At 36.8% G+C, this 15346-nt stretch overlaps 1 protein-coding gene across 2 annotated transcripts in view; it reads left to right on the top strand.

Annotated features, from left to right (window-relative positions):
* Positions 1-15346, top strand: part of ANKRD31 (ankyrin repeat domain 31) — a 159067-nt gene that overhangs the window by 66935 nt on the left and 76786 nt on the right. For both annotated transcript variants that reach the window (XM_078004866.1, XM_001099787.5), the window contains exon 12: positions 12986-13130. In XM_078004866.1, the coding sequence (XP_077860992.1) occupies positions 12986-13130 (145 nt within the window). The remainder of the gene's footprint in view (positions 1-12985; positions 13131-15346) is intronic.

The following is a 15346-nucleotide window of genomic DNA, read 5'->3' as shown; positions in this document are numbered from 1 at the left end:
ATTAGAGATGGGAGGTCTAGAGGGTGGGGAATGGTGAGTGACAACTAATGGTTAAAGGGTTTCTTTTAGGGGGAATGACAATGTTCCAAAATTAGATTGTGGTAATGGTTGTACAACCATCTTAATATACTAAAAAACAATGAATTATATTCTTTAAATAGGTAGACTGTGTGGCATGTGAATTACATCTTAATAAAAGTGTTAATAAATACATTTTTAAAAGAGTTGAAAAGTTGGAATTTGAGAATTACAAATGATCAGCTCAGCGTTATTCCTTAGAAAATGTGCAACAAGTTATTAAATATATGGTTAGAAGATATAGGCAAGAATGTAGTACTCTTTGGAAATCATAGGCATCACTAAGAACAAGTCATGCCAGACTAACCTTTATTTCTCTTTTATTAGATTTACTTTGTTAGTAGGTGAAGGCAATGGCATTGAAATAAGCTATCAAAACTTTAACAAAGATTTTATTTGGAGTATCCAGTAATCTGTGAGTGTATGGGATGTTGAATTGAAGGGGTTTGTTGGCATTGATTTGGGGATTCACATATATTGAAAAAATAGACCTCAGACATGGTGATTATTCATTTTATGTGGGTTTACAGTTAACTATTTTTTGTTTTTGTTTTTGTTTTTAGACAAGAGTCTCCCTCTGTCAACCAGGCTGGAGTATAGTGGTGTGATCTCCGTTCACTGTCACCTCTGCCTCCTGGCCTCAAGTGCTTCTCGTGTCTCAGCCTCTTGAGTAGCTGGGATTACAGGCGTATATCACCATGCTCAGCTAAGTTTTTGTATTTTTAGTAGAGATGGGGTTTCACCAGTTTGACCAAGCTGGTCTCGAGCTCCTGGCCTCAAGTGATTCACCCACCTCTGCCTCCCAAAGTGCTGGGATTACAGGCATGAGCCACCGTGCCTGGCCTTTCAGTAAACTCTCTTGTGAAAATTGATTATACATTCTATTATGCGGTAGAACTCTGGCCTGTTTGGCTAGAACATGAACTGATTTTGTTATTGGAGTATTTTAAAGAAATCCCAGACATCATACTATTTTACCCATAAAAAACAATTTTTCATACTTGCAATATCATTTCACCTAATAAAAGTTAAGTTTCTTTATACCATTTAACATCCAGTCTATATCCAAATTTCTGAGGTTATCTAAAAAATGTGTTTTTATAGAAAGTTTTAATTTGAATTAGAACACATCAAGCTTCATGTATCATATGTATTTGTTATGTATCTTAAATGTGTTTTAATCTACAGCAGTCCTTTCTATATTTTAGGGGTTTTATGTCTCCTGTTTGTTGAAAAATGTGGCTTATTTGTCCTGTAGAATTTCCCAAATTCTGGTTTTGGCTCATTTTTTCTTTGTGGTATTGTTTAGCTTATTTCTTCACATATTTTCTGTAAATCGTTATGTTTTAATGGAAAAATCTACTCAGAGACCATAGCCTGGGTGCAACCACTGCTATTAGGTATTTTCAGTGAACTATATCCTTTTAGAAAGGAAAAAAAAATCATGAGTTTATACTGATATTTTCATTTCAGACTTCATAGCATAGATTTATGCTTAACTTTGGTTCTCTGCCTACTCGTATGTCTTTTTTTAAGCTAAACATTTGTTTCTTTTTTTTTTTTTTTTTTTTTGAGACGGAGTCTCACTCTCTCACCCAGGCTGGAGTGCAGTGACCGGATCTCAGCTCACTGCAAGCTCCGCCTCCTGGGTTTACGCCATTCTCCTGCCTCAGCCTCCTGAGTAGCTGGGACTACAGGCGCCTGCCACCTCGCCCGGCTAGTTTTTTGTATTTTTTAGTAGAGACGGGGTTTCATTGTGTAGGCCGGGATGGTCTCGATCTCCTGATCTCGTGATCCGCCCGTCTCGGCCTCCCAAAGTGCTGGGATTACAGGCTTGAGCCACCACGCCTGGCCAACATTTGTTTCTTAATACAGTAATTGAATTATTTATCATCTAATATACTTACAATATTACTATTAACAATGCCAGTATTACTATTAACAGTGAAACTACTAATGATGTTTATTTTGGTAGTTCTTTTTCTTAAAGTATATTCCATTAGAGATGAAGAGTCAGAATACTGTCTTTTGAAGTACAAGTTGAATATTCTTTGTTTGAAATGCTTGGGACTAGCAGTGTTTAGGATTTTGATTTTTTTTTTTTTTTTTTGTATTTTGGAATATTTGGACTTTAAATCTTTATGATCAAATGGTCCATACCATGGAAGTGGTTACAAAAAATTACAACTCTGAAAGCATAAGACATTGAATCACAACAAAGGGCACAATCTAATTGGAAAAGCTATAAAATGTCTTGGAGAGAAAAATGCCATATCACAGGGACAATATGAGTCAAATCCCTTAAAAATTATTAAGACACGGCAACTTAAAAATTCTACCTTTCAAACTCCTTTACATTGGGAATTTAAGACTAGGTAGGGAAACTGAAAGCAATGGTAGATACAATTAAATCTCTAATTCATATACAAGCCATATACAAGCAAAACATAAAGAATTTATGCCTGGGTATTCACATTTTGTTCAGCAAAGAAAATACAGAATGCATTGGTTTCTTTCAGGAAAATAGTTTTGTAAGGAGATTGCTTTAAGAGCTGTGGTGTTTATCTCTGGAGGTTTTGTGTCAAATTCAGAATCAAGGAGCATGAAAAAAAAAGGTATGGAGGAAGGGAAAAGGCAGAAGCTAGAGCCTCAATCTTCTGGAAATCCAGCTGGTGATCCCAAGGGAGTGAATACATTACTTTGGCAGTAACTAATACTTTGGCAGTCTGTTCACCAACTGTCTGCACTTACCAATTTCCTCTGTAGCCCAATACTTGGAATTCTGAAGCCTGCTTATGTAATCTCTACCTTTAAAAAGCTCTCCCCTCACCAAAGAGTAATAAATGACTTTCATTGAGTATCCATCTACTTTAAACCTACATTTAGGTTCTGTGTTAGTTACCTGTTGCTACCTAACAAATTACCATAAAACTTAAAATAATAATAAACATTTATCATGTTGCAGTTTCTGAGAGTCAGGAATTTCAGAGTGGCAGAGGTCTAAGGGTCTCTCATGAGGTTGTAGTCAAGATGTTGACTGGGAACACAATCAACTAAAAGTTTGGGGCTGCAAGATCTCTTTCTAAGGTGGCTCACTGACATAGCTATAGGCAGGAGCCATGTTCATTGCCACATGGATGCCTCCATAGAGCTGCTTGAGTGTCCTCACAATATGACAACTGGCATCTGCCAGGGTTAATGAATCAAGATCGAGAACAAGGAGGAAGCCACAATACTTTTTAACCTAGCCTTAGAAGTCACATAGTGTCATTTCTGCCATATACTATTTGTTAAAAGCAAGCTACTAAAACTCCAGCCTGCACTTTTGAGGAGGGAAATCAGGCTCTACTTTTGGAGGTAGGAATGTTAAATTTGTAGACATATTTTAAAGCCACCAAGGGTTATTCACTGGAACAAGAAGAGAAATTTCAGTAAGTGGCTGGCATCACAGTCATCACTTATTTAGCTTAAACAGTAGGCCTCTTAAGGAAATACACTTCTACTTAAAGCTTGCCCATGGATTTTCACCTTTGGTCATACTATTGAATCAAGTACTTTCCTCCCTCTAGAATCAGCTGACTTTCTTACATAAGAAGTTAGTAGGATAGAGAACAAAATTCTTTCAAGTACAGGTTGAGCATCCCTAACCCAAAAATCAGAAATCCAAAACTTTTTGAGTGTTGACATGATGCCATGAGTGAAAAATTTCACACCTGATTTCATGTGATGATTGCAGTCAACACACTGGCACACAACACACAATTTATTCAGTCACCCTAAGAGAAAAAGACCCTCTTAGCTCCCTTCAGCTGCAATTCAGCTTTTCTGGACATGCCCAAATTCCCTCATGCAAACTCATCCACAAAGGGTAATAAAATAGCTCATGTTCAGACCAGATACACCAACGCCTGACGGTGCCCCACATGGGGCCAAGACCTATGTGCATTACTCACTATGGGTTTTTTGCTTATTTTCTGCTCTGTGGTATAAATATGTTATTGAAAGTATCAAAAAGGCCTGCATCATACCCGTAGGGTAGTGCAAATATTCCAAAATCCAAAATTCTAAACTAGTCCCAAGCATTTCAAATAAAGAATATTTAACTTGTACTTCAAAAGACAATATTCTGACTCTTCATCCCTAATGGAATATACTGTAAGAAAAAGAACTACCAAAATAAACATTGTTAGTAGTTTCATTGTTAATAGTAATACTGGCATTGTTAACAGTAATATTGTAAGTATATTAGATGATAAAGAAATAGGTAATTCGGTTACTGTATTAAGAAATGTTTAGCTTTAAAAAAAGACATGCAAGTAGGTAGAGAACCAAAGGTATGCGTAAATCTATACAATGAAGTCTGAAATGAAAATATCAGTATGAATTCAAGACTTTTTTTCTTTCTAAAAGGATATATTTCACTGAAAATACCTGAAAGCAATAACATTCAATAGCAATGAGCATACCTAGCACCTGGGCTGTGATATCTAAGTAGATTTTTCATTAAATCATAACACGAGAACAGTATGGGAGAAACTGCCCCCACGATTCAATTATCTCCCAACAGGTCCCTCCCACAACACATGGGAATTACGGGAGTGCAATCCAAGAGGAAATTTGGGTGGGGACACAGAGCCAAACCATATAATTCCATCTCTGACCCCTCCCAAATCTCATGTCCTCACATTTCAAGACCAATGATGCCTTCCCAGTAGTCCCCCAAAGTCTTAACCCATTTCAGCATTAACTCAAAAGTCCACAGTCCAAAGTCTCATCTGAGACAAGGCAAGTCTTTTCCACCTATGAGCCTGTAAAATCAAAAGCAAGTTAATTACCTTGTAGATACAATGGGGGTACAGGCATTGGGTAAATACAACCATTCCAAATGAGAGAAATTGGCCAAAATGAAGGGGCTACAGGCCCCATGCAAGTCTGAAATCCATTGGGGGAGTCAAATCTTAAACCTCCAAAATGATCTCCTTTGGCTCCATGTCTCATATCCAAGTCACCGTGATGCAAGAGGTGGGTTCCCATGGTCTTGGGCAGCTCCACCCTTGTGGCTTTGCAGAGAACAGCCTCTGTCCTGGCTGCCTTCATGGGCTGGTGCTGAGTATCTCTGGCTTTTCTAGGCACATGGTGCAAACTGTCAGTGGATCTACCATTCTGGGGTCTGGAGGACAGTGGCCCTCTTCTCACAGCTCCACTAGGCAGTGCCCCAGTAGGGACTCTCTGTGGGGGCTCCAAGCCCGCATTTCCCTTCCACACTGCCCTAGCAGAGGTTCTCCATGAGGGCCCTGCCCTTGCAGCAAACTTTTGCCTGAGCATCCAGGCATTTCCATACATCTTCTGAAATCTAGGCAGAGGTTCCCAAACCCCAATTCTTGACTTCTGTGTACTTGCAGGCTCAACACCATGTGGAAGCTACCAAGGTTAGGGGCTTGAACCCTTTGAAGCCACAGCCTGAGCTCTACATAGGTCCCTTTCAGCCATGGCTGAAGCAGCTGGGACACAGGGCACCAAGTCCCTAGGCTGCATACAGATTAGGAACCCTGGCCCCGGCCCATAAAACCATTTTTCCTCCTAGACCTCTGGGCCTGTGATGGGAGGGGCTGCTGTGAAGACCTCTGACATGCCCTGGGGACATCTTTCCTATTGTCTTGGGGATTACCATTCAGCTGTTCATTACTTATGCAAATTTCTGCAGCTGACTTGAATTTCTCCTCAGAAAACGGGATTTTCTTTTCTATTGCATTGTCAGGCTGCAAATTTTCCAAACTTTTATGCTGTGCTTCTCTTATAAAACTGAATGCCTTTAACAGCACCCAAGTCACCTCTTGAAGGCTTTGCTGCTTAGAAATTTCTTCCACCAGACACCCTAAATCATCTCTCAGGTTCAAAGTTCCACAAATCTCTAGGGCAGGGGCAAAATGCTACCAGTGTCTTTGCTAAAACATAACAAGAGTCAATCTTGCTCCAGTTCCCAACAAGGTCCGCATCTCCATCTGAGACCACTTCAGCCTGGATTTCATTGTCCATATCATTATTAGCATTTTGGTCAAAGCCATTCAACAAGTCTCTAGGGAGTTCCAAACTTTCCCACATTTTCCTGTTTTCTTCTGAGCCCTCCAAACTGTTCTAACCCTGCCTGTTAGCCAGTTCCAAAGTTGCTTCCACATTTTCAGGTATCTTTTCAGCAGTGCCCCACTCTACTGGTACCAATTTACTGTTTTAGTTTGTTTTTACGTGCTGATAAAGACATACCTGAGACTGGGCAATTTACAGAAGAAAGAGGTTTAATGGACCTATAGTTCCATGTGGCTAGGGAGGTTTCACAATCATCGCATAAGGGGAAAGGCACTTCTTACATGGCAGCAGCAAGAGAGAGAATGAAAGCCAAGAGAAATGGGTTTCCCCTTATTAAACCATCAGATCTCATGAGACTTATTCATTATCATGAGAACCATATGGGAGAAACCACCCCCATGATTCAATTATCTCCCACTGGGTCCCTCCCACAACATGTGGGAATTATGGGAATACAATTCAAGATGAGATTTGGGTGGGGACACAGAGCCAAACCAGACCAGCACTCCAGGTCTCTTTTGCCATTTGCATGGTATGTCTTTTTCCATCCTTTTACTTTCATCTTTTTTGTTATCTTTGAATCTAATGTATGTCTCAGATAGTATATTTTTAAAAAGAATCACATCTTACCATCTCTGCCTTTTGATTAGGTTGTTTAATCCATTCATATTTAATGTTGTTATTGATATGGTTGGATTTATACCTGCCATTTTTCTTTTTGTTTTCAGTCTGTCTCATTTTTTTGTGTTTTTCCCACCTATACTGCTTTGTTTTACATTAAGTGAATATTTTCTGGTGTAACAATTTAATTCCTTTAATTTTTTTTAGTGTATTTTTGAGTTATGCTCTTAGTGGTTGCTCTAGGGCTTACAATATACATCTTAAGTTATCAGAACTGACTTCATTCTTTTGCTAACCTTTTTCCAGTGAGATATAGAAACATTGTTTCTGTATAGCAAAATTATTTTTCCCTATTTTTGTTCTTTGACTGTTATACGTATTATGTTTGTATATTTTATAAATACAATATATTGTTACAAATATTACTTTATATTATCTTATATCTCTTAAAGAAGCTGAGATAAGAGCAAGTATTTACTTGTAGAGTTTATTTTATTAAGCTTCCTATTTTACATTTCTGGTTCTGTGCATGTTCTCCTGTAGATTCATTCAAGTTACCAACTGGTATCATTGTTTTACTCCAATTCAGCTTTATTCTGATTTGCCTCTTTTGTGGTATTATTGTCAAGTATATTACATTTATAAATGTTATAGGCCTTATAATACAATATCATATTGTTTTATGCCATTGCTTTTTAAATCAGTTAAGGGAATAAAGGAAAATAAATATACAATCATATTATCTCCCATAATTATCTGTATAATTACCATTATTCATACACTTTTTCATGTGGATTTGAGTTATTGTCACTTGCTTTCAGCCCAGTTACCCTTAGTATTTCCTTTAAAGCAGGTCTTCTACCAATACATTCTCTCAGCTTTTGTTTATCTGTGAATGTCTTTATTTTGCCTTCATTTTTGAAAGATAGTTTTGCTAGATATAAGATTCATGCTTGGCAGTTTTTTTTTCCTTTCAGCATTTTGACTGTCTCATCCCATTGTCTCTGGACCTTATTGTTTCTAATAAGTGAGATGTTAATTTTATTGGGGTTCTTATCTAAATGATAAGTTATTTTTCCTTTGCTGCTTTCATGATTTTATCTTTGACTTTTAACATTTTGACTTTGATTATGTCTAGATATATATCCCTTTGTGTTTATCTTTTTTAGAATATGGTGTGCTTCTTAGATGTGTGTATTAATGCTTTGCATCAAATTTGGGAAGTTTTCAGCTATTATTTCTTTGAATATTTTTTTTTCTGCTCCTTTTTCTCTCTCCTGTCTTTTGGGAACTCCTGTAATGTGTATGTTGTTGTGCTTAATCATGCCCCATATTTCTCTGATGTTCTATTCATTTTTATTCATTCTTTTAAAAATCTATTCTTCTGATTGTGTAATCTTTATTAATCTGTCTCTCCAAATTCACTGTTTCTGTCTTTCTGTCAGCTTAAACTTTCTGTTGAGGCCTCTGGTGAAGTTGTTATACTTTTGAATCCCAGAATTTCCATTTGATTTTTTAAAAACTTTCTGCTTATTAACATTCTCTATTTTATAAATCATTATCACCATGTTTTTTCTTAATTATTTAAACATGGCTTTCATCAGCTCTTTGAACATATTTGTAATAGCTGTTTTAGAGTGTTTTTCTGCAAATATAGGTCCTCTCAAAGCAGTTCCTATGACTGCTTTTTATCCTGTGTATGGGTCATACTTTAGTGTTTCTTTTCATGTCTCTTCTTCTCTCCTTCTCGCTCTCTCTGTCTCTCTTGAGACAGAATCTCACTCTGTTGCCCAGGCTGGAGTGCAGTGAAGTGATGTGATCATAGCTCACTGCAGCCTCGAATTTTTGGGCACAGGTGATCCTCCTGCCTTAGCTTCCTGAGTGGTTGTGACAATAGGCATGCACCACCACACCCAGCTTTTTAAAAAATTATTTTTACTTTTATTTTTTGTAGAGATAGAATCTTGCTTGTGTTACCTAGGCTGGTTTAGAACTGCTGGCCTTAAGTCATCTTCCTGCCTTGGCCTCCCAAAGCGCTGGGACAGGCATAAGCCACTACATCCAGCCAAAATTGGACATTTAAGATAATCTATTATAGCAACTCTGGATGCTGAGTCCCCCTGACTCACATACCCAACTTGGGTTGCTTCTTTGTTTGATAGATTGTGAAGTCTATTTCTCTCACCATGTGCAACCTTGTGACCCTGTTTGCAAAATTGTTTTTTTCTTGTTTTTATCTTTATCCTGGTTTCCAACAGAATACCCTTGTTTCAAGACCATTTAGTGGTCAATTATTGATTGGTTAGAGGTTGTGTTTAATCTTCCTGTATCAGAAAGGTTTTTACATTTTACTGTTGGATCTGGTGTGGCTTACAGACTATGTTCATTCTTCAGGGAGTTTTGAGTTTGGCCTACATTTAGCCAGGGACCAGTAACTCAGAAGTTTCCTCTCCAGCATCTCCTTAAAGGACATTGCCTTGGATATGCATAGCATTCTTCTGGACCACTAAGATGGACTATAGTTTTAGCCAGGCTTTCTTTGACTATCTATTTGCTAATCTCCTAAGCTTCTGACTAGTCTACCTCTATTATATCACAGCCATCTGTTACTCTTCACTCATTGCTAACTTTCTGTTCTTGGTGTTATCTTTTCTTTTCTTTTCTTTTAAAGGGTAGCATACATTTTCAGGTGAGTAGTTTCATTATCCTATTTACTGTCTCTAAAATCTTGGCAGTTCTTCATTTCATTCTGTCTCTTTCAGTCTAAGATGCAGTCTAAGTGTTTCTGAGACAGAGCATTTTCAAAAAACCTTGTGAGTTTACCATGTGTGTCACAGGGATTCATGCCATTAGACAACAGGATCTTTCACAGATCTTTCCACAGGCCCACCTATATTTCTGGCTTCTGCTGAGATGGTTGAATGGGTCCGTGAGTCATATTCCTACTCTTTTCAGCATTAACAAAGGTTTTCCAGCTATGCCCTTGGTCTTCTCTACAAAGCACACTTTTCTTACAGGAATCTCCAAGTTTTACCATCTTTTCCAATCTTGATGGACAGAATTTCCCAAATCATCCTTTTTGCCTAACAGTTCTTTCTTCAATTTATCTTTTTCTTCTCACATTTTACTATAATGCCTAAGAAGAAACCAGGTTGCACTCTCAGTGCTTCACTTGGAAATCACCTCAGCTAAACCTCTAAGTTTAGCACTTATAAGTTCTGCTTTTACACAACTTGCAGGACACATCTAGGCTTTCTGGTATTATATAGCAAGGAATGTCTTTCCTCCAGCTTCTAAAAACATGTTCTATATTTCCTTCTGAGCCCTTGCCAATAATGCCTTTAATGTTCATTTTTTCACCAACATTCTGTTTATGATGATATATGCATTATCTAAGATGACACAGGTTCTCTCTAATGTGCTCCTCCTGAGCCCTCACTGGTAGGATCTTTAACATCCACATTTCTACAGATGTCTGTTCAAGACAATCCAGGCTTTCCAGTTCCAAAGCCACTTCTACATTTTTAGGTATTTGTTACAATAGCACCCCACTTTCTGGTACCCAAATCTGTATAGGTTTCCTATGACTGCTATAACCCAGCACAAACTGGGTGGCTTAAAGCAACAGAAATTTATTCTCTCACGGCTGTAGAGACTAGAAGTCCAAAATCAGAATCACTGGGCTAAAATCAAGATATCAGTGGGGCTTGACTCCCTCCAGAGGATAATCTGTTACTTGCCTCTTTCAGCTTCTAGTGGCCACTGGCCTTCCTTGATTTTGGCTGCATCACTTCAACCTCTTCCTTGACTTCACATCACCTTTTCCTCTGTGTGTACATGTGAAATCCTGTTCAGCCTCTTTCTTAAGGATACCTGTGATGGTATTTAAAGCTCAGTGAGATAATTGAAGATAAGCCCCTAATCTCAAAATCCTTAACTTAATCATATTTGCAAAGATCTTTTTTCCAAATAAAGTTGACATTTACAAGTTCTAGAGATGAAGACATGGGTATCTTTTGGTTAGGGTGGATGAGGGGGCATTTCCAGCCTACCACAATAAGTGTGGGAGGGACCTTGACTTTCCATTTAATACCTTTCTGTAATTTTTAACTTTTTTTGCAATGTACGAATATTGCGTTTATGATTTTAAGCATGAATTAACATGTTAAAATTAAACATGAATTAACACTAAAAGAACATGCACACATACATATACACACACCTCAGAGTACGAAGTGATTAAAAAGTAGTTTCAAAAGAGATGTTGTATACCTGAGACCATCTAGTTATTATCTCAAAAGAGAGATATATGTCTTCTTTAAAAGCCTGACACAGTGGCCAGATGCAGTGGCTCACACCTGTAATCTCAACATTTTGGGAGGCCAAGGCGAGTGGATCACTTGAGGTTAGAAGTTCAAGACCAGCCTGGCCAACAAGGTGAAACCCTGTTTCTACTAAAAATACAAAAATTAGCCAGGCGTGGTGGTGCACACCTTTTCCCAGCTACCTGGGAGGCTAAGGCACAAGAATCGATTGAACGTGGGAGACAGTTTGCAGTGAGCCAAGATCATGCCACTGAACTCCAGCCTGGGCAACAGAGGGAGACTGTCTCAAAAAAAAAAAAAAAAAAAAAAAACTGACATAATATAGATTTGTGCTAATCATTTTATTGTAGGAAGATGAGGAAAGTGTAGCTGTTGTGTTTGTGAATGGCACAAACTAGATAATACCAAAGGTAAGAGAGAAAGATTCAAACTATTTTAGTAGACTAGGATGCTTTATTATAAAAGGAAATATATATGTACCTTTAATTTTTAGGTACATATACTATATAGAAATTTATATCCTTCCTCTCATTCCATACATTAACATGGACATTTAGGCTTCTTTTAGTATAATGTTACTTTAAAGCTTACTCACCATATCCTTCCTGCCCTACATTCATTCTTTTACTAAACAATACTTTTTAGTATTTACTTCACGTAAGACACTAAGATAGTCTCTGGGAATATGAAGACATATATCTGTAGTAAAAGCTTTGAAGCAACTTAAACATCCATTAATAGGGTACTGGTGAAATAAATTATAGTACGTTCATATAGTATACTATTACTTAGCTGCTGAAAAGAATGAGGAAGTGTAGTCTACACTGATATGGAACAGTTTCCAAGGACTTGTTGGGAGGGTGGGGGAAAGAAGGCAAAATACAGAGTGTATATAATATATGACCATTTGTGTAAGAAAAATATGTATACACATATTATGTATACATACATATATATATACCTATTAGACTAGACTATTGCTGGAAAAATTCAGAATAAACTAACCAGGGCTGACTCAGGAAAAAATAATAGTACAGGGGTTAAGGAGAGAAACTTATTTTGCATTGTATTTTTGTCTGAGCCTTCTGTATTTTGAACCATATTCATTAATTTCCTGCTGAAAAATAATAAATTATTTTTAGAAAGAAAAACATAGTCCCACCCTCAAGAAAGTTAGAGTACACTAGGAGAGACTGATATGAAAGAAATAAGCATAATATAGAGTATATTGGGCAGTAATATGTGTGTGAAAGGAAGGAGAAGTCGTTTTTCCCTGGGCAGCAGCAGGTGGTGAGTCATTGGGAGAGCTCAGGGAGAGCTGCATAGAGGAGGCTGTTTGAGAAGTAGTAACAGTAGTAACAGATTAATCATTTTTTCCCCAACAGTCTGAGGAGCAGCAGCAGCAGCACAGGTATAGATGGAAGATGTAATTATCTCCTGGAACCTGTTAAAATTGTATTTACTATTATAGAGCCCAGTACTAATTATTTGTGTATTTGCTAACTTCATTTCACTAGTGGCTGAGCCACCAACATTTCTACCTCAGCCTTTCTTGCCTCCTGTCTTTCTGCCTGCCTGCTTTCCCACCTTCCATCCCCCTTACCTCCTTCTCCCTTTCTTCTCTTCCCACCTTTTTTTTTCTTTCTCCCTTTCATTCTTCCTTTAGTTTTTTTTTATTGAGAAGAAAGTCATGTATCAATGAATTAAAATCAGTAGCAACTACCTTAATTCTTTTTTTATTGGACAAGGCTTTATAGATAAATCTAAACTGTGTTTTCGAAAGATATATTTGATGTTACTTAGAGTTGTCTGCTAGCACACATTTAGAGTAATATACCCTCAATCTGGGTTCCCTTATATAAGCAACCTTTTTCTAGGTGGCAGAGTTACTTCTTTTGAATGGAGCTGATCCATTATTTAGAAATGATGATGGAAAATGTGCTTTGGATGAGGCCAAGGATTTATGTATGAAGCGTCTCCTTGAGAGATATATCCCTAAACATCAAAAATGCCTGACATCAGGTAAGATTAAACTGCCCTGTTATAACTATTTGTCACATCAGTAAAGTTACAGAAATTTAGTTTAGAGCAATCTAACAACCAGTCATGAGACTAGTTTTTCTTTAGGGTTAATGGATCTATTTATTATTTTATGGCCACTTATTTTATAAATAATATACTTGATCAAGAAATGCAGTTGTCTGAATGCTATTGACTAAGAACTAAGTCCTGGATCAAAATATTCTACTTTTATAGTAAAGAGAAAACTTCATTGATAATTGAAGGCTATCAGGAGTAATTAATTAGTGGTTCATTAGAGCAAAAGACTTCCTTCCGAGTAGCCAAATTGCATGAGAAATGAGACAGACAGTAACTTGTTGAAGCCAGGTCTGTAAAAGCACATTGAGATAAATTATTAAAACAATCATATTAACATTTTAAGCTATATGGAAAATTGCAAATAAACTATTAAGTTGGAGGCAAAAGTGTATTTTTAAATTATTGCTTTGATAATCTGCTTAACTGCTTGATTTCTCTATTTTAAATAATTACAACATACATTGTTTTGCTCTTCTGGGAATGCTTGCTACAGCATTCTAGTCCTTTCTCCAAATCCAGAATCCCCTGTTGGCCAGTGCCCACTTTTAATCTATTCCTACCCAGTGAACTTTATTTCATGTAAAGGAATTCCAAACATTTCTCCATGGTACTAAGCTCCCACTCTTCCTTTGTGAGAGAATTTACTAAGATGGGTTGATGTGTTGCATTATCATGCTTCACCAGATGGTTTGAATATTTCTTAAGTTTGAACTTTCAAATTCCAGGATTAATTATCAGCCTACTTTTCAATATGAATGCAAAATTAGGTTCATGAAGAATATTTGTATGTAAATAGAGGATATTATTTCACTTAAAGAAAATATTCATTTTTAAATTCCAGATGGAGAGCTTTCAAGTATGGGAATGATGAATAAAGAACTTTCTTCATATAAAATATATTTGCTGCTTTTCTAGCTTAAAGTTTAAGCTAGAAAACTTATATCTACTTTGATGTAGGACAAGGTTCAGTCCTAACTTTATAGCCTCAAAGGCTATAAAGCTTATAGGGTGAATTAACATTTCTAATTTTCTTATCTGTAAACTTGGGTTTATAATATCTATGCCTCTGTTTACCTATAGGATTGTTAATGTGACTACTGAAGTTAATATATGTAAATATCTCAACACAGTACCCAGTACCTTATGGGAACTCAGAGTGGCAGAGGGAAAATATCACCAAATTTCACCACCTCAGAATTTATACCTGGGTATTAAGTTGGTTGTATTAGGGAATGTAAAGTCTTAAAACTGAGAGAAAATAAAGCCCTGTTCTTCCTTCCAGATTCTCTTAGGAACCATGTCCCTTGCAGGGTGGTTTCTGGAAAATATGATTTTTCTACTCTTTTATTTAAGATCAAAAGTTTGGAGAAGGTATAGTGTCCTTTTGCTCTTAGAAAATGATAACAATAATAATGGAGCACTTTCTCTATACCTAGTATTCATGTAAACACTTTACATGGATTATATAATTTAATCTTCACCATTCTATAAGGTTGAAACTATTATTGGCTTTCATTTATGGGCATTTAATGGAGGCAGAGACATTAAGAAATTTGCTCAAGGTCAGCCAGCTGGTAAGCAGATGAGTATCAAGACTGAAACTCTGGAGTGAGTCCCCAGTGACGGTGCTCCAAAGGAATAGCACCTTTTTGCTTGGTAAAAGGACATTATGTTTGACTTTTTTCACCTGTACAACATGAATGAATCAATGTCAGACTTCATTATGCAGCTCATAATTTGATTGCTATCATGAAAATTGTCCCCAAGAAATAAATTGCTCTGTTTTCGAATTATATCCTCATTAAAATATTTTACATTTCTAGCTTATATTTAGGGAAATTTGTGTTATGTATCACATCTAAGATGTTCATTAATTTATTCCTTCCTCTGTCAAATATTCTTTGAATATTTCCTGTGTGTAAGTCATTGTTTCTAGGTTTTTATCTTTTGTAGCCAAATGCATATATAGGTAACTTTAATGCTACTTTCAGTATGTAAAGAAGGCTATGAAAGAGACACTAAAATAATTCCTTTTATTATCAACTTAGCCTTTTTAAAAATAATCTTTTTCGCCCTGTACATTCATAAGATGATTGGCCTTTTCCATCTGTGTATGTTTTACTTTGAAGGGAATGCAG

The sequence above is a fragment of the Macaca mulatta genome, chromosome 6, assembly GCF_049350105.2.
Source record: "Macaca mulatta isolate MMU2019108-1 chromosome 6, T2T-MMU8v2.0, whole genome shotgun sequence".
In the NCBI taxonomy this organism is placed as follows: domain Eukaryota; kingdom Metazoa; phylum Chordata; class Mammalia; order Primates; family Cercopithecidae; genus Macaca; species Macaca mulatta.
The sequence above is the reverse complement of the archived record's forward strand: the minus strand, read 5'-3'. Positions and strand labels throughout refer to the sequence as shown.